The sequence below is a fragment of the Temnothorax longispinosus genome, chromosome 9 (assembly GCF_030848805.1).
Source record: "Temnothorax longispinosus isolate EJ_2023e chromosome 9, Tlon_JGU_v1, whole genome shotgun sequence".
Taxonomy (NCBI): Eukaryota; Metazoa; Arthropoda; class Insecta; order Hymenoptera; family Formicidae; genus Temnothorax; species Temnothorax longispinosus.
In genome coordinates, this window is record NC_092366.1 from 17,496,343 (window position 1) to 17,517,434 (window position 21,092).

General features: G+C 41.0%; 1 protein-coding gene across 4 annotated transcripts in view; it reads left to right on the forward strand.

The window, feature by feature from the left end:
• Positions 1 to 21,092, forward strand: part of LOC139819326 (multiple PDZ domain protein) — a 92,183-nt gene that overhangs the window by 59,855 nt on the left and 11,236 nt on the right. For 3 of the 4 annotated variants that reach the window (XM_071788570.1, XM_071788571.1, XM_071788573.1), the window contains 6 exons: positions 5,768 to 5,870; positions 6,663 to 7,960; positions 8,048 to 8,646; positions 16,359 to 17,403; positions 18,993 to 19,097; positions 19,544 to 19,669. In XM_071788570.1, the coding sequence (XP_071644671.1) occupies positions 5,768 to 5,870; positions 6,663 to 7,960; positions 8,048 to 8,646; positions 16,359 to 17,403; positions 18,993 to 19,097; positions 19,544 to 19,669 (3,276 nt within the window). The remainder of the gene's footprint in view (positions 1 to 5,767; positions 5,871 to 6,662; positions 7,961 to 8,047; positions 8,647 to 16,358; positions 17,404 to 18,992; positions 19,098 to 19,543; positions 19,670 to 21,092) is intronic. The other variant, XM_071788572.1, reaches the window with a different exon arrangement.

Below are 21,092 nucleotides of genomic sequence, written 5' to 3' on the forward strand. Positions count from 1 at the left end.
TATCGTGAGAAAACGTTAACGAGGCAAGTAAAAGATCAAGTACATACAAGTTGAACGATATTAAGTCTCTCGTTAATTCCACAATTTTTTTTCTCTATTTTTTCTCTTCTTCTGATTGTGTCGCATTTTTCTTTTACTGTCTCACAAGAACTCTTTAAGCGACCTATTTTTTTTTTCTTCCAAGCGATCTCTCAAGCAAGCTCGTATGTCAAACTTTTCGCCTTTTTGTAGAGCTCTACTACCATTCCACTACTGTCTACTCACTGGCACCTTTCTTCACTATTATCAAGAGGCTCGTGTGGGGATCGATACGTACGTTTACTACTTACTCGCAACCTGTTTATACCTGAACTCTTCCGACCGCCTTCCCGATACTCTAACTACTTCGAACGGGCGAAACGGATGGTACATAAGCCTCGATGGCAGCCGCTGGGATATCTGAGCCGCAAGTTACGTAATAAATCGATTCTCCTCCAGGCTTCCTTATTTCTTCACCGCTTAAAACGTGAAGCTCTTGTTATTACCTTTAAAGCCGAGTCTCGGAGGCACGCGAAATATCACGAATTATATCAATCCTTATTGCTGTCGTTTATTGACTATCGTTACTGTTATCACACTCGCGTTCCTGTTGTCATTACTCTCCCTGTATATGATTCTATCACCGTCTCTCAATTGCCATTGTCATTTTCTTTTATCGTTTATCGCCGGTGTCGCTGTATCGTTATCGCTGTGTTACTCTCCATCCCCCTTTTTCCTCCGCTGTGTGCATAGCGCCTGTTACGAGCTTCATTTGCGCAGCTGCAATAAACATTATCGCGGAATTTTCTTCGCTCTGCACATACGCATAAAAGTTTTCTTGCAACGGTAACAGCAACAATAATCCACGAAAGTTTTCCTGCTGGCGCGCGTGCAGAATGCAATCTCAGACTTCAGGGATGCACGATAAGATTTTTTTTCCTCCCGCCATTCTGCCGTTCGTTCGGATTTACTTGATAATCACAATCGCTACTCCTGCAAATGCTTGCTAGAATGGCAATCCGCACATTAATGGGAAGATAAACCAAACAAGAGCCTCCTTATAGATCTATATCTGTCGTGTGTTGCAGCATGCTCGCAACACCTTGCTTCACACAGCAGGCTATAAATATTTAAATATTATATTCAATTAATTCAGAATCGCGCAATGTTAAAATAAATGTTACACAATCATAATTTAAAGTTGACAGACGACTCGTATGCATTAACGCGGAAAGCATCCTACAGAGCTTTCTGCTAAATTAACTTTGCGGAAATAGAGATCATATATTTCCGTTCTTCAGGAAATGCGACATAAGCTCGCTGTAAGTGAAGCGCGAGGAATATTTCGTCGGAAAATTATGAGACTCAACAACATATAAAAAGTTAAAAATAAATTTGGATAAAGACAACGTTAGAATAACAGCAATTAGACGACGATGAATCGGGATTCAAAGAAGAAATCTAAATCGTGATAAATCACAGAAATTTAAATCATAATAAATCAATTATTGATTCGTATTAATAATATTATAAAAATGCTTGTACGCCGTAATAAGAATTGCAGCGGACAAAACATTCTGAGATTGCACGAAAGTACATATCTTCCAAAGCTCGTTCTTTCTCCGCTTTTAAAGAAAGTGAGGAAAGAACTATTTGCGCAAACCTTTCGCGCTTTCTTGTTCAAACTTTACTATTACGCGAAGACACGATTCTTTGCACGTTCAACGGAGCATACGGCAGTACAATTATTACGTAAGTCGTTTGTTCTTATCGGGGCACCTGCGCCAGGTGCATTTATCATAACGGCCTTCTTCCTCGAGTATCTCTCGCGCTGTTATTCTTATTACCACAAGAAAAATTTCGTCAGATATTTTACGAACAACTAAACTCGTGGGAAAACGAGGCTCGACTTAACTGCGAGATTTATCGTGCGCATATTTTTTTTCTGAAATATAAATTTTCGCGCGGCGTTATCTCCATAAAAGATAGAGAAATTGCTCCATGCCTGTTGATGTTAAATGTTTTGTGGAACTTCATAAAAATGCAATAATTATCATAACGTTATTGATGGATAATTGTATACCTTTGTATATTTTCTTTTATAATTCTTATATTTTATATTTTTATATGCGACACAAAAATATATGAAAATGTAACTTTTATTTGGCACAATAATTGAATGTACCAGAAAATCTTTAACTTCCTTCCCATTGTAATTTTTTAATCTATAATTATTTTTACAAGCGTTATATTTTTATAAACGTTTAAAATGTTCTATATAAAATATTCTATTTAAAATATATGTAATTGTATATATAAAACATGTATATAAAATATTACGATTATATTTCTAACACAACATAAATAATTTTCTTTATCCCTATTATGCATTTTCTGTGACATACTAAGTGCACGTAAAATTAAATTCGTCTTCTTTTATTAGAAATGCTTTCTATGTTCACTTTTCTCTATTTTTCCAAAGACAAGCATTTGCTTCATTTTACTGAAAGCATATAAAAGTTCAATTGAAAAACAAACAAGCTCTGTAGTCACGTTGACACGCTTCGTAGAATTTAGCGAGAATGCAGCGTGGTAAAAATTTATTGTCGAAAATATCATAAGTCACATGTAACTATCCAAACACACACACACACACGCATACGCATACACATACATATCTCTCTAATAATAACGTATCTTTTTCGTTTTTCAGAGCGAGGCGTAAGCGCCGAAGCGGATGCGTTTCCCATGCGAGTTATACCTTTACTGCAGTTATCGACCAAAAAAAACAAACAGAAATAGAAAATAAAAGTTACCAACCATGATTGAGCACTATGTCCTCGTTTATGCCCATTTTAATAATAACATTATTAATCCAAAAGAGCAAGGAGCGTACCAAATATAATTTTATGCGAGTTAAAAACGCAAAATCGAAGGAGAAGAGGGAATCAAGAAAGAAGAAGAAACGCATGTCCCGTCCTTCCGTTCGTTTATTCGGGACTTCTCCCTTTCGCCAATGTATGAGCTTAATAATTAATATGCATAAATTAATTAACACGATCAATATTTTATCGACGTGTTCCTTCAATGTTTCGCGTCAATGGCGCGTTTACGTGTTGCGTAAGGAAATTCTTACACAACTTACTAAAATCAAGCATGATTTTAAACAATGACAATTTTGTAATTTCTTCCTTGGCTCCTTGCCATTTTTGATGTATCCAAAATTCACGATCTTTATGAAATTGTATCACTAACTTTGTTATATTTTATCAGAAATATAGAAATATATTGAACGCACACATATGATATAAAAAGATGTTGATACGAATTATCACCAGATATTATTCTTGCAGCATTTTTTGCCATTGAAAGATTTTATTTTTTGATATTGCCATATCTCACTGTAATGCCAATTGCAAAATCTTTAAATAATTCGATTTCTTTCTGCCACGTATAATCCAAACCGAGCTTTAAAATAAGTCTGTTTATTGATAAATAATTTTGTTGCTTAACGTTGATGGTTTCGAATTGGTTTATGCAAGTTTACTTTATCGGATCGACAGTTTCGTTGTCACACACTACGAGAGTTATTATTTTCGTAAGGCTATTGAAATAATATGGATGTTCCGTAATGCAACTGGTACTCAACACGAATCCGTCATTAGCGACGTCGTTAGTGACGTGTCGCAAACTGCATGAATTGGATGAGAATCTCGTGATAAAATATATCAAGTTCTATAGGTAAGTCTCCACATTTTTTTCCGGTAGGTTGCTCGCTCGTATAGAAAACATTATTATCATTTAAGTATACCTTACGTATCAATAACTGACAAGTAAAAACTTGTCGAGTTCCAAGAAATTAATCGATCTTCTAGCAAGCGCAGCAAATTCTGTCTCTCGATTTAAATGCTTTTGTGTAACAACTTTTTCCTTCTCGTTTTCGTCGCTTTATTCGGACGATTGGAGAATGTCGACTAATTCCTTTGCCATTCGAGCGGATTAATCGTCATTTGATACGTCGATCGAATTACTCGAATGGCTCGAAAGAAGTGAATCGAGTGACGACTAGCTACGTTACGTAACGATTAAATTTATATTGAAAAGTTAAAAATCTACTTTCCTATACAAGAGCGATATAATGATCTAAACATATAAATGCCGACATATATTATTTAAAGATATTTAACTTCTTTATTTTAACTTTAATTTATTTTCTACAATTTGCTAGATGACAAAATATTACTTTCTTGTTTATTTGACATTTTATCAAGAAAGAAGAATTGAAATAAAAAAATATACATATATTAGTTTTTCTATACCTACACATGTGTGCATAAAACTAAAATTTTATGTTGCTCATAATTATTTTAGATTTATCAAGTACATATATTTTTATATAAAATTTTTTAATCATACATTTTGCATAGAATTTTAATAATATTTTATGCACATATTACAATAAAGCTACGATATATTTTTTATCATATATATTATTCATCAAACATTTGTGCAAACTTTTTTTATAAATTATTTCGTACGTTTGCGCTGAGAGAAAAATTATTTACTGAATACGATCTCATAATGTAAAATTATTTATTCCTGGTTCCGTTCAATTAATTAACGTATTTAATTGCATTCAGCGATGCTTTTTTAAATTTAATTTAGTTAAAAGCGCACGCAAATAAGTGCACACCTTCAGCAAATCGTATCTTGCCACTTTAGCTAGATCTTTCTCTAATGCATTGCCGCGTAATTACGAACGTTTGTGATAGTATTGAAAAAAAAAAAAAATGCACCAGTATCTCATTTCTGATATTAAATCCATATTGAATATTTAAGTCCATATCTTTGATATTAAGTAGGCGTATTATTGAATTTATATTTGATAAGTAGTTTCTTCTTTCTTAGAGCAGAAATCATTTTTCAGTTGTACAACGATACATTATATCGTCGGCGTCCGCGGATTTCTAGACAATCCTATTTGTATGGAACTATTTCCTTAATTGGATTATCGCGACAGCGAAGAGATTACGAAGCAAACGTATTGTTAAGCAACGCTTACGTCTTCGTGTATACCGCGACGATTCGTCTTATTTTTCCTTTGAAAAGTTTCTCGAGATTTATGCAAGTGGCGCTATATAAATATATACGGAATTCACACGATTATTGATTCCCATCGCGACGATCTGTATTTGCCGCATTTGCATTTGCTCACGTGTTTACCGTAGTGTGTTTTCAAAGTACCCATTCTCCAACGCAATTTAAATCTGAATACGTGGCACGCTCACTGCAGAATTATCTCCGCACAGATCAAAATTCGCGAAAATACATGCACATGCGATCTGATTAACATATTAATGCAGTTCAAATGCATACAAATGAAATTACGCTGTTTCAACACCAATCAACGGCCGCGTCAATTTAAATTTCACGTCGCGATCGGCTGTATTACCATAGATTGACAGCTCCACAGAGATATTAAAAAGATTGTACGTTTTCCTCAATAAATATCGCGAATTTACACGAATGCGATGTTTGGAACTGCGAATAAAATTCACAAATTCACGCAATAGTCTCTTTACTATAATTGCGATTTGTTGCCAAATTGCAGCTTCTCTCTTTTCTTGCGCAAGCCAGCTCCCGTAAAAATTTAACGCGAGATCTTAGAACAGTAATTGTCGACGTTTTGTACTAATGGTCTAACTCCTGTCTCTTTTTTGCTCGTTTTCTACGCTGCTCGATTCTGTAGCAGAAGGTGACGCCGAAGATCAAACGAAGCAAAAGTTTTCCCAATGAGAGCGAGACGACCGATCACATGGCCGAGCTGGAAGACTTGCTTTCTTCGAGATCAGGTACATTTTCTTCGTTCTATGTATTTAGTAAAAAATGCAAGTCGAGACAATTCGAATCTGCTGCAACCAGATTGGTAGATTTCAGATATTTATCGCCGTAAAGCGATTATCCTGCCTTATAACTTCGCTCGTACATTTTTTATCGATCGCGCCTGCATCGCGTTCCAAAAGCAAGGCGTATAAATCACGCTTCATTCAATAACGAGTACATTCCGACTACATTCTAGCCGGTTTCATATATTCCTATTGTTCCGGAACGGGGATATGTCGCGCCTTGTTTCGCGAAACATACTATCGTGATTTCTATACGAGCGCCCCTTTCTTCGTCTGACAACGGCGGAATTTCCTTTCGCTCTATACACGAAGATATATGTATACCTCTCGTCGTGGCAATTTGCCATTACCATTCAAGTCTGATGTACGAAAACCATCAATTTTGATCTCGCGATTAGACTAGACCTCCTCTATAGATAACGTACAAAAGCGCACTGCGCTCTGATATATCGCGAGGTAACATGCGATATCCTTTCACGCGAACTGCTTAAATAGTAAAAATAGATTTTTAAAAAATCATATCTATTTTTCAAAAGTCGAACAAAAATTTCGGTGTGATTCATCGATGCGACTCGTCGATGATAGAAATCGGAAAATTTACTGTGTCAAAAGCGATTAATTGGAATTCATTCAATCTTCGCGTATCTTCGAATCTCAAACGCCTCGATAAGAATCGTGTCAAGCGTTTATCAAAGATCTAGGGCGATCGCGTTCACGAATATGTCTCGCCGTACGCAGGGCTGACCGAAACCTCGACGAACAAACCGGAGATCGACGAGGACGAGGAGGAGGAGGAGGATCACTGGAAGGACGCTTCTCCGCTGACGCCGATCTGCAGTCCGGCACGACGGCCCGCCAAACTCTATCATCGCGACAAACGATCGCCTACCAGATACGTTGATGTCGACAACGACGTCGAGATCATTCACGAATTCTATCCCACCACGTCCAAGACGATGCGCGAGGAGACGAGCATCGTGTCGTACGGCGGCACGATAATCGTGGAGACGACGAGGATACCCAGGCACGCCAAGGACGTGCCGACGAGGGTGGAAAAGGTAGCACCGAAGGTGAAATTAAAGAAGCAATCGTCCCTGGAGTTGGATCGCGTGCCTCCTGTTCAAGAAGAGCCGTCTTCCAGCGCGGAGGAAGCGTCCAGGGTTACCGCGACAACGAGATCGGTGCGAGAGGCGGATCAGGAACGCAAGAAGAGTTTAAAGCGTCACAACAGCGCGGAATCCGAAGGACGAACGTCCACGTCGAGGGAGACGCTGGAGAAGTCGGACACATCGTCGGAGAAGGGCGCCAAGAAGAAGGTCTTCACGGAGAAGGCAGACGGTAAGAAGCGATCGAGGAAATCGAGCAAGAAATCCGTCAAAGCCGAACAGAAGGTGGAGGAAGATTTGTCGAGGCGGAAACTCGAAGGCGAGGAGTTCGCAAGGAAAGACGAGGAGACCTACCGACGATCGAGGGAGGAGAGGAAGAGCTTGAAGGAGCAGGAATGCATCGAGAGGGTGACGGAATTCCTGACGAGGCACAGCATTCCGTCTTATTCTGATGTAAATGTCGGCCTCGAAGCCGCGGAGCCCTCCGTTCCCGAAGTCGTGGACGAGCAACTGGAGCAACGAGTCAAACGTCCATCGGCTATTAGCAAAGAAGGAGAGACCACAGGCCTCTCAACGACAATCGAAACGTCCGTCGCGTCCACAAAGAGGAGAGAGAGCCTGAAAAGTGTATCCGAGGTAATGGAGAAAACGAAGGATTCTCTGGGAGACTCAAAGCTCGCAAAGGACGCCAAGAGACTCTCGGAGAGCAAGAAGCAACGGCCAACTTTGGAAAGAACTGCGGCGGCCGTTTCAGAAGTTCGGCAACCCGAATCGACGGTTCAAGAACCCGCAAAACGACCGAGCTCGTTGAGGAAAAGGAGAGACTCCTTCTCCAGAGAATCCTCGAGGGAATCGTTGTTGGAGGAGAAAAAGGGTGTCAGGATTCAAGAGGACGTACAGGAGATCTTCTTCGACGATACGAGCGATCAGGTGAGTGGATCGTCGCGTATCCTAAAAGAATTTCATATATTTTGTTTTAAGCCGGTTTAATTTTCATGTGTAATTATCACGTATCAGGTAACCGATCTGTTGCCGGAGGTCCACCTGGTGACTGCCAGAATCATCTCGGCGGAAGAGGCGTCGGGGCTTCGCTTTGAGGAGGCGGCCACCAGAATCAAGATCCACTCGCCGCCAGAAGTATATCTCGTTCCAGAGACGGTTAAAACGAAACTGACGCGGGCGCCGTCGCCGGAAGTCGTCGACGTCTCAACGTTGCAGCTGCCCGCCTTGGCGAAATCGACGTCGGAGAGTACTTTAACGGAAGGCAGGCCCAGCTCCGACGAGGATCGCAAAGTCTCCGTGAGAAATCTGAAGCCGGAGATCCTTTGGGATCTCTCGAAGGTCTCTGATAACGGCGAAGAGGTCGAGGAGACGGGCGAGGACGGTAGAGACGTCAAGGAAAGGCGGCTCAGCAGAACCGGAAGCGAAGGCTCGAAGAGATTAGCTAAGCTTCAGAAACAGGAACAATTTCCTTTCAAAATCGGCAGCCTCGCGCAGCCAGACGAACCGGAACTGACGATCCTGCACGAAGGTCCGACAGAGAAAAGAGGAAGTGTCGGAGACGTTACGAGAAAGATTACAACGGAGAGCACGAAGGAAGATGATGGCATTTTAAGGTAAGACATTCCTTTGCTGCTTTCATAAATCTATCAGACTCGTCAGAAAAGGTCACAGGAAACTCTGATATTTCTCTCAAATAGCAAGAAAAATTCAATCGTTTAATTGTATAAAAGTTGTTTAATTTACTAATTATAAAGAAGATTGTCTTAGATGTAAATAAAGAAAAAAATGAACGAACGATTGTGCAATAGCATAGAAAATTAGTTGATCTTATCGTGTATTGCCAATAATATATAATCCTTTGTCATCGAGGAGAATATTTTGCATATTGTACGAAAACAAAATTATTTATCTTATAAAATATTCGATTACGCACCGAGAGGGAGGATTTCGGTCATCGCTCGCGTGGGCGAATGATCGATCGATCCCGCCACACGACGCGTGAAAAGAGGCAAAGGCAAACAAGTTTGTTTGCAGCATCGTAAATGCGGTCTGTCGATCGAATTATAAGTTCGAGCGACGTCGTTACCCGGGGCTTCGAATGTCGATTTGCAAACAATATTATTTACTCCCGTAGTTTGTCGCTCCCGATTAGGGTTGGATTACACGCATGGCCATAGAAACCCCGAAGTGCTCGTACAATTTACTGGAAAACTAGGTCACCGTTAATACGTCGGAATACTTTGCGCCCCGAAAAAATTCCAAGTATAGTCGAGCCACGCTGAAAAATTCATGGTGATTACATTACGTCGCGTACACGATGTTAAATGTTGCTTTAATGTTGCTCGTATGTGTGTGGAAGAAGGTCCGAAATTACGCGCCAAGTTTGTGTTGCGTAAATAAAAAATTGCTATATACACACATATATATATATATATAATTTTTGCGAGATATAATGTATATTAATACATCTCGTAACGTGACAGAAATAATGTAGGAGCTCGATTATCCAAACATAAATCTCATATTTATGACAGAACCGTCCAAAATATGCAACAGAGAAGACAGAAAAAGAAGACTCGAACCACTTCTGATTTATAATTTATTGACATTAATTGAATTAATTGAACCAAGAAGCATATATTAAGTAAATCTACATCTCACATGAGAATTTCTATTTGCCAATTAATTTATTCATCCGCTTTCTATCTTGTTATGTTTAGAGAACGGGAAAAACAAGCGCTCCTTTTTAATTAGTCAAAAAGCAAAACGCAATCGGAAGCGACTTCCTTTAATTCTTCATCCCGCTTTTCTCCAGAAAACTTTTTCGCTGCCATTTACATTTACGATTCTACAAACTTCTCGCAGGATTGTGGGAGTTACACCCACGCAAGAAAGCACTTACCGTGGAGTGCTATTTTTTTTTATGAAGCGCTCGTATTCACATTGGGATCTCACGCGGCACACGCGAAGTTACGGTCCAAAGTTCGATGTGGTATTTATTTATTTTTTCCTATACGCCTGAAATAGTTTGGTTGTTTTTGCTGTATTTATTTTTGCTACGCAATCAAGCAGATTTATTCGTTTTATATACGCAACAGATTTTTATCATCATCACACAGCTGCACTATGTATGCGCGTAATCAATCTTGAAATTAGAAGTTTACGTAATTAAATTGCATTTATATAATACATGTCCGAAAGAGAGTCAATGATGTAGTAATATCTACTACCATGTTCGAAAGATAAGCATCAGCACCTTTGAATACTTCATGATAAGCCAGAAACAGCAAAGTAGAAAGAGACGAACAGAATCGGCCCTGCATTACAGACGAAATCGGACACCGGATGAGAACGTACACTGGTACACTCGATTCCGGGACGCAAAGTAGACGGGGGGAAAAATTCTGAAAGCTTAACCCAGAGTGACAGCGATGTCGAGGGGCGGCGAGGGAGGCGCAGGTCGAACAAAATATCAGGCCGAGCAGTAGAAAAGGGCGCAAAAGAGACCGGCATGGCACAATCGGTGAAGTGGAGAGGGATAGCCGGAGTCAGCCAATGTCGAGCGCGAAGATACGTCGCGTAGATATGGGAAAGCCAAAGAGACGCAGTTAGAGAGACTGACTGACGTCGGGACGCTCTCGGAAAAGAGGGACAGAGACGGAGGCTGTGATGTAACAAGCTACGAGAGTAGCGAAAAGAGGTGAATGCAGCGGAACGGAGAGACGGGCGACCTCGGTTCCGAGGCACGGAGGACGGGTGAACGCGATGCATCCGGACAGATAATGCGGACTGCGAAGTAGAAAAAGACGACGGAGCTCAACCCGGCGGGGACAAACACGCGCGCGCACGATGTGGCATCGATGAGGATAAGAAGAGATAAAAGTGTCGTTACAAAAGAGCGACGGGGGGGACGTGGTGGAAATTGTAAAGGAGCAAAGACGCGTTGCGCGACAGATAGAGAGGAGAGAGACGCGCGGAATTGCCGGTGGCTGTAGAAAGATAAGGCGTAAGGAAGTCAAAGTGGATGTGGTGGGCGGAGGGGGGAAAGACGGGAACTTCAGCGGTTAAAAAGAGGACGTGAGGTACAAAAGAAGCGGGAATAGCTGGTCGCGCGCGTATGGAGGAGGACGGATAAATGCGACGCGTAAGAAAAATACGGAGAGCCGAGTTGAAGCGTGTAACAAGCGCGAACGGGTATTGCAAGATATACATCAGAAATGAATGAGGGACCTCATATGTATGAGCGGAATCGTGTTCATTATAAACGAGGCCACCGGTTTTCAAATTTTCTGTCGCCTTTCAACAACATTTCGTGAATAAACGAAGCGTATCTTTTTTCAATTAATTTCACGTAAATTGTAATAAAGTTTTAATTTCGAGATTAATTACCAAGATGCGTAATATATCGAAAGTTCGAAGTTTCAACTGCGAAAAAATACGCGACAATTACCTAAAAACTTTGACCTTAAAACAACTCCACTTTTGACAGAACACTACGTTATGTGACGTCGTGAAATATTGAAGCAACTCCAGCATGGATGTATGAATATGAAATACACGCGAAATACGTAATCGTGTTATTTCTCGAGAATTGACGAACAATTTGCGCTAATTGTATGACATCATTCTCTCTCGCTAGGCAATTAAGTTGTTCTCTACTAAGACGCTTTGATCGCGTTCACGGCACTAACCGTTGCTCCACGTCTCAATATTCAGAACGTTATTCTAACGTCATCGATTGTATCATTTCGCCTGCACGTGACAACATTTCGTAATACGTAATTGAAGCAGCGTCGTGTATCCGAATCCGAAGTAAATTCGAACTTCGTTATGCATTTTCTTAACGTCAGACTGCGATAAATCCGACCCTGCGAAGCAGAGCAACGTCTGATGGAGGGAGGAAAGACATTAGAGGAAAGGAGAACATATACAAACAACTATATACGTGTATATGCACACGGAATGGGATAACCTGCCAGAGAATATGTTTATTCTTAAGTTTCCTCGTGGTGCTTCTATTAAATATGCACTCATATACATGCATATACATGTTGAATACTGCGTCTGCGTATGTATTATGTACCTATGCACGTGGAGTTTCTACAAAGGTCGCAAGTTATCACTCTAATTTGGCGAAGAGATAATCTTAATCTTTATAACGTTACTACTACTGCCATTTGAGCAGCGTTGTGCTGTGTTATACTACTTTCATTCGTTACATAATAACCAGTTTCCATCGAATAATTAGTCAGCCCTTGAACAAGAAGCTTTTGATAAAATAATTATGCTTACGTAATGATTCTGTATGAAGATTGAAAATGTATCATTAAATGGGCAGCGAGAGCCGCCATCATTCGCGTCAATAACGCTTACGTCGATTTTACATTACAGAGTCAAATCATTTTTGCTGACACGTTAAAGAGAAATCAGTTTTCGACAATAATTAAAATTGAGGAAAATTGGGAGTGCTAAAGGTACTAATTGAAATTAAGGTTCTTCAATTTAGCTGACTAAAAATATTTTCGTCGTTCCGCGAAAAGTTACTGTTACCAATCCCGAGAAATTCCGCACCGTTCGACAATGAAGCTCGTCGTTTATCGAAAATTGACTCGGCAGATACGAGCTGTTCGGATTACTCCCCCGACTACATACGCCTACAACACACACATACACATATGCTTAAACACACACGCACATAAACGCGATGCATAACGAAGCGCGCACGTGCATATCTAAGCACGTACCTTACTGATGCCTACATTTCGGCGCGTGTATACACGTAAATCTCCCACGCTCGCCTTCGTAATGCAGCAAATCCGTACGTGTTTCCGACATACACGCACACGCCGATTTCGATTTCGCTCAACCTCCGCAATACGAACTTTCAGCTATCTCATTGTCAGTCAGTGTATAAAGCGAACGACCGCGTAGTCGTACGCATTCAACACACATCCATACACTCTTATTTCTCGCGAATATATGCATTATATATGTATATGTTTATGTACCACCTTGTAAGTTTTTCCATACGCGCAGGTGTACATACATATTTTCACGTTTTGCTGCTGTACACATTCATTCCTCTTTCACACAATTAACAGACATATGTAACGTCTGTTACGTGTGTCTGTTAATGCACACGTCCGAAAGATATTTTTAGAAAATCTTGAAGCTTTCTGAATAAATGTTATTTTCTAAGAGACTTCTTTTTGATATGTGTATGTGGTGTGTGGAGCTGTTTACATACTTTAAATGGACATCGCCTATTTAAATATAAAATGTCATGAGTAACCACATTTTGTAGATTTTATTATATATTTTAAAAGATTACAAAAAATGTGCGTCATATGTTATATAAAAAATATATATATATATTATATATATCATACAAAATATATACATATACATATAATTTTTTATCTATTAACAATAATTGTAAGATTTTCGACAAGTAGACATCAATAATTTCAAAACGTCTTAATATCTCTTGCAAAAAACATATTCTGTTCTGTCTCTTTCTTTTTCTTCCATGTACATAACTTCTATACATATAAAGAGCGATGCACAAGGTGTCTCAGAAAATGTATGACAGTACTTATAAGACGAGATTATTTCATTAAAATAAAATAAAAAATAACTTTTTCTTATCGAAGTGTTGAAATCTAAATATAATTGATGAATTATTATTTATCATTAAAGATTGAAGAGTTTTAACGAATTAAGCTGCATGTGTGCATAATAAGCTTATAATCTCTTTCAGTTAAACATAATATTGATTTATTTAAATTTTGGGGGTTAATAATTAGTTATCAAAATGCCCCAATTTGAGAAAATTAGATAAAGATGATCTAAAATTATCAAAATTAAGGGAAAATCTTCAGAACCTTTTTAGGCGCGATTTAAAATTGCATTAAGACACAGACTTTTTAGCTCATCGACTTTCAACATAGATTTATTTTGTTCTACTTGCAGAAGAGCTTGAAAGTTTCCAATCCGTTTTTTAACATTCTTTATGAGTAAAACATAGTTTCGTCTTTGGTTGGGCGATTCAGTTTCAAATGAATTTAGAGAGTTCTCTTCTCTTCAAAAAATCGATAAAAAAGATCGCCTTATTGTCGTTACGTAACATCTCCAGAACACTTTGCATACGGGTTACGCACACAAGTCAATCCCGTGCACACGTGCACACGTGCTCAATAAGCGGTAGCTACAATGCACGCACCAGCTCATGTACGCACGTACGCAGAATCACTCCCTCACCGGCGCAGAGCGCGCGCACGCACCGAATACTCCGCGAGAGTATTCTACTCTCGCGAGTAGTCGTCCGCGCCTCGCGGCAGTCGGCGTTCGGCGTGCGTCCACGCTCGGCACGTTATCGTCGCGTTTGCGCGACCGTCTTACATTTGTGTGCGTGCACACATTATATGCGTGTTTACGTGTGTATGTCGCTTCGCGGACCATCGTGTACGTGTGCATGCGCTCCGTGACGAGAGTGTTATTTATTAGATCAGAGGAAGCCAGTTTGCAGTGACGCACGGAGTGCCGGTTGTCGGTGTGATACACGACAGTGAACACCTCGACTCGCGCGACGTAAGGAAGCGAAACGTCTCTCGAGGTACGGTGGAATTCTTCTCGCGTCGCGTTCTCCAACGAGATCCCCAAGTGTCCACTCGTACACTCACCCCTTTCTGCTCACGACACATACCCTTGAGAGCCACGATCCTCGAGAAGTGTTTGCGATCCGTCGGACAGACAAGACCGGAAGCGAGCGACAACGTCGTTTGGATAACGGAAGTTGGAGAACGTCGCGTAAGTGGCGTTCCTCGTGCTTGCCACTTGAATCTACAAGCAATTAAACAACCGGTGCGAATCCCGATCTGAATATTTCGCGCGATAAAACGCGCGAGAAATGTTTGACGTAATTAATCTTAGCACGTTTCGCGCGTCACACATAATAAATATATGAAAACGCCACGAGCAGGATTCCTCTCATCTCACGTTTAATTATGAATTCCATAGATGACGTTTATTCAAATTAGAGAATTATCGATACACGATCAGTTACGTAAAGATTCTCCAATGGCTCTTCGTAAAATTCGAGATATATATAGTTTTGCATAAATTAGATATTCTTCGCTGTATCAAGAAATTGATATGGAAGGACGCAACGTAACGAAATGCGTTAGGAAATTTTAAACGAGATTTCACACAAGTTTCCGCAACGTGAGAAATATCAGAGTTCGCTCGAGTTCATGCTTCGCATTTCAGACTTCGCTCTTTTTTGTTAAATATGTATCAAGCAGACGCGTAATACAGTGGCAAAGTCTGAAAATACGATTTCACGTTGATAATGGATACGATAGGAATCGAAGCGCGGTCCCCCGAAGCTCGAGAAAAATCTCCGGGATATTTTCAGTCGAGATATCATAACGTTCGGGAGATTTTCTGCTAAAAGCAAACACAGTGGTAGGTCTGTCACGTTCCGCGCGCGATTTATACTGTTCACGTGTGTACATATCGAAAATGTGCGCACGTACTGCATCGAGAATATCGTTCCAACACACGCAAACAATAAGCCCATCTATATTATCATCCGTTATACAATCCCCTCATTTCAATTGCATGCTACGAGAGACATTTGCGACGAGAGATAGCATGACGTGAAATTTTTATCCTTTTAATTGCATTTTTATTTTACAAAGCGCGTCAAAGGGGATAAAGAAACGGGAAAATATTAAAATCCTTCGTGTTCTATTACCATTCGTGTTAATTATGTCAATATTAATCTTGCATTCGTACAAATATTCTCTTATCGAGCCAATTAAAAAAGATAATCATATTATTTATTTCTTATCATAAGCTGTCGTATCAGTATATTCATTTCTGATTAAATCCAATCATATTTTCACCAATAGTAGCGCAAAAATGTTTTATATCGCTCGTATGATCACAACGAATATAAATGGCAAAATTATTTTAATTTTATTTTCACATTGTGAAGAGCGATAATTCCAGCGATAAAAATCGTTTTTTATTTATATCGAGTGTCGAGTATTCGACAGTAGCGAATGACCTCGGCAATCGGCCAGTCTTTTTATACCGCTGACTATAGCGCCGGCCGCTAACAAGCGAATCGTTGCAATTAAGAAAGCCGTTGCACGCAATTATCAGACGCCCAAGATTCGTTTACTGTCCGCGACGGCTTTGTGTGCCGGCGTTTTTCTTTTGCTACGTATTAAAACGCTCGACACGAAGCCGTCGACTGACCGCGCGATCGCGGATTTCGCTCCCGTTTTGTGACCTTTGGTTTTCCTGGTTTCTCAAGTGAATTCCAAGTTCGACGCGAATCCAAGGGATCCATCCGCGTTCCAAAGGACTTCGCGACTCCTCGCGAAGTAGCTGACAGTGCGATTCCGGCGAAGGAAGCGCGTGATTATGAACAGACTCCTTCGAGAGAGAGACGCTCGCCGTTGGAGGAAGCGATTCTTAAGCACGAGGAGGATCTGATTTGCAAGGAGCATTCGCTCGAGTATCAGAGTCAAACGCTCGAGAGCCAATCGGACCATCTGTTTCACGAGGTATTCACTACCTCGGTGGAGGATCTGCTAACGACAGTGCCTGAGAGTTGGACCCGCGAAGTTTACGAGGAAAGTCTCGACGAGGTCGAACAGAGCTTCAAGGAGACTCAGTACTCGCCTAAGGAGAAGCGTGATGTACAGACGCAGACTGTGCAGGAATCGAAGAGCACGCAGTGCAGCCCCGAACAAAGTGTGACAAGCCCGTGCGAGGAACCGCCCAGGATCAGCCCCTTCCACATCGGCCAGAGGTACTTCCAGAGTCCCAAACGGGAAGTGCAGACGCAGACTCAGGGCGAGAACAAGAGCGTCCAGTGCTCGTTGGACAATCTGGGTGATCTTACGAGAAGCGACGCCACGTTCTCGGATCAGGAGTCGAAGAGCATTCAGTGCATCCCGGAGGACATCTCCGCGAGATCGTCCGACAGGTCGAGGTCCTCTTCTCGCGAGGACACCCTGCGCAGCCCGCGACGTGAGGCCGAGGTACAGACCTACCAGGAGTCGAAGGCGATCCAATGCAGCGACGACGAGCTGCTCGAGGCTGATCAAGCGTCGAGTGCCGATCGTCCGGAGCTCGCGCATCAAAGTAGACCAGCCAGCTCGCCCTCGTCGAGCTCGAGTTCGCCACGCAAGTTTCCGACTGTCGTCTTCGTGGAGGCCAAGGGGGACATGACCGTCACGCACAGGGAGCACGATGGCGACGTCACCTGGTCGAAGCATTGGGGTCCCGAGAGATTGGTCGAGATATACAGAGAGCCGAAGGCCAGCCTAGGGCTCAGCATTGTCGGTGGAAAGGTATGATATAGCGTTTAATGTTTAACAGACAATATACTGATCAGAGTATACTGATAGTATACTGATAGTATATTGTCATTACTTAGAAAAATTAAAGAGAAATATAAATCGAGTTTTAGAAAACTTAAATTAGACATTAAATAGTGTTTTCAATCATCTTTTTGTTAATATTTTCTAATTACGATATGTCGTATTTCTCTTGATACATTATCTATAATTGCTCTATGAGTATTGATCTAATTTACAACGTGAGTATCGCACGTGCTCGCGAGACTTATTTTTATAAATCCCCGAGATTCGATCGCAAAAGATAGATAATTCTGTGAATTATTAGTACGTTCTCGCGCGTGGTCGACCACAATTTTTCGTATTCCTTTTATTAGTGCGCAACGGATATAGCCGCGAGCAGACGAGAGCTGGCCCCCGTCGATATCGCCCTTGGTGTTTTATAGCTCGCTTTTAAAATCGGGAATGCTACGACGGAGTTATTGAAACATTCGGACAGAGTTGAAGTCGAAGTAGGTCGGGCCAGATGGCCACCAATAAACGGACGTCTTAATGGATCTATCTCGCGCCGGATGATCTGTAACTTAATAATTCGGTCCGATAATTAATGTTGGATTTTAACAAGTAATAAACTGTCACGTGCACGCATTTATGACGGGCGTCAGGCGTGAGTGGGTTTAATAGATTTGACCCCGCGATCCCGCGAATTAATTCCTCATACGCGACGCGGGTTAAATGCTTTTTATTGATCGACATCGAGCGGTGCGGATCGGGAATGCTAGTTTGACGAATAGAATTTAATCAATTAATTCTTTATCGCATGCACACTGCGAGCCGCTAATGTCAGTGATATGGGCTGCATGTGCATCGGTTGAAGTGCATTAATGCGCAGTCAGATAGTTTCTCGACGTTAAACTGGCAAGAAGGCGTAATAGGATCATCGGCTTTAGTTTTAACCAATCCGCGGTTGTCTTAAAAGCTCTTCAAAATTATGTTTTACACAAATTATCGGAATACTGCGCATTCGGGTAACATATAACTCCGAATCCAATTAAATTATATAATTATTTGCTACCGCCAGTTACAAGGAGATAATTGATTTTGGGAAGGATTATAATCCACCGATACCTAAATAATGTAGCGATCGCGCAAAATAGAATTCGCCACTAATTAAATAGGGATACGTTTGTTTCTCTACTCGTGAACAGGGAAGAGAAACACACAATCGATTATTCGATACACAGACTGAATTGTGGTGTTAAATAATTGCTTTAATTCGATTAGCGCACGACGATGCGGCAACAAACCAATGGGAGATTAATGAGAATAAATGACCGGGGGAGAATCAAAGCGGGGAGGTTCGGAAATCACGGGGTTGGAATCTGTCTCAAATGACCAGTGCCTGGCGACATAACCCGGGAGTTAACAGAGTTGGGGACAGAGTCGTGGAGCGACGCTGATTAAATCTAACTGTGATTAAACTGTGAACTGTCAGCGGCTGAATCGACTAATCACGACTCTGTTGATCTTGCCGGTTAACGGGACTTAAACGAGCGGGCGTTAAACGACGATTCTTGTTTCAGGTCGATCTGCATAACGGCGGACCCAGCAAAACGCAGAACATTTCTGGGATATTCATAAAGAATGTCCTGCCGAACAGTCCGGCTGGTAGAACCGGTGGTCTCAAGGTAATGCGGTTTCCTCGAAACGATCCTCTTTACCGTCTACCGCGGAAATTGTATTACTTTATTCAAGTAGTCCCTAGGTTGCAAAAATATAAAAACTTTAATAAAGTTAGGAAGATAACTACGCGGTTTTTGCCTCAGTAAAGATTTTATCTCGGCAAAAATTCACATTTGTACGAATGTGCACGCGTTTCAGTTTAAACGGCACGGACAGCACTAGACGCGTTTCGGTCTATAAATTTTGTTTCCTAAAAATAAATTTATAAAATTTACTTTAATTTCGTGATTTTGATGCTACTGCCACATTTATCGTTTTCTTTCGTATTCAGCTTGTGAATTTTGATTTAAGCAGCATTATGGATGTGTAAAAATTTAATCTACAATCGTCACGATGTATCTCGACTATGCATGGAGTTGATTCGTTCTTTCGCGTACGCGCGTGCTTTCAGATTGGAGATAGAATAATTGAGGTGGACGGCGTCGACTTGCGGCACAGTACTCACGAGCGGGCAGTGGAAGTTATACAAGCCGCCGGAAATCCTGTCAGCCTCCTCGTCCAGTCCTTGGTGAATTTGGTAAGATCTTGATCCCGATCAGAAATATTGATGTTTCCGCTTTACCCGTTTTCTCGAGCTTGAGTTTATCGGCCAGCTTTAATGTTGTTACAAAAGTTTCTTGAACGCTGCTTCTCTTATCGTCCAAAGAGGACTTTCATCTTCCACCGATGTCCTCGATCTTTTCCATTACATTTGACAATTATGCGAGATGTAAGAGAGAGAGAGAATCTGACGATCTGGGAGAATATTAAGTTTCTTTTTCATGCGAATATCGCTATCTTCGTAAGAAAACTAATCATGGCCAGCGAAAATAAATATTTCTTTTGAAACGCGCTTCCTGTCCGCAAGTCTGTGTTATATTCCTATTGGAAGTACCTAAGCTTTATCCTGGCTCATGAAAAAGTATCTACATTCCTGAGGGGAATAAATTCATGACGCGCAGCTAAACCCTTTACAGCCGCTTAAATTTACGACGTTGCTTTACTTCAGTAATTCTCGTACACGTTGTTTTATAGTCTGTAACTTTTCACGATGTGCCCTTTTTTTACATTAAGCAATTTTTGCAAGAAATAATTTAAAATATAGATAGCGTGCCAAGAGAAATAGGATTAATATTTTCAATCAAAGTTTATTGAGATAAGATGATATTAAAGCCTGATTCTCACTATCGGTCAAGTCATAGTCCGGTCAAGGTCAGATCACGGTCCGGTCAAAGATCGTTGCCATATTAAATTCAACGCTTTTTCGAGTTTGCATTCACACTGCAGGTCACGGTCGACCGTCGCTCGGTAGTGTGAATGCAAACTCGAAAAAGCATTGAATTTAATGACAACGATCTTTGACTGGACCGTGATTGGACCGTGACTGGACCGTGACTTGACCGATAGTGAGAATCGGGTTTAATTAATAGACGACAAAGATATCACGTCAACTTTTACTTGTCGGATTACCTTGCAATCAAATCTCTTGAAAATTACTGGGACGTTATTAATGTCCTTTTAATTAAATATCCGCTTAATATTAATTAATTTCGAATACATAAATTTAAAATTTCATAATCTACTTTCTATCTTACTGTCTCCGGTTCGCAATTATTACTTCTGACATTTCGCAATGTAATCTAAGGATTATTCCGCTCGCATTTAACGACAATCTACGCGCAAACGGAAAGTCAGATTTCACTTCGACCCTTCGGTAAGAGGGTCCGCCATTATAAATCCACGCACCGCTGAGCTAACTCGATTTACAAGGCACGAAAGTTTCATCTTGCAATTAACTCGTGCCCGACGATCGATTTCGCTAACCGGACGTTAACGCCGTCATCGTAGTTCCACGCAGGGTTCGAAATTGAACTCCGTAATGTCGTTGAATGGCAGCAGCCCTAGGCGTTCCGCCGTTTAACGTCGCTCGCCTGCCTCCAAAGCATCGCCAATAGACACAT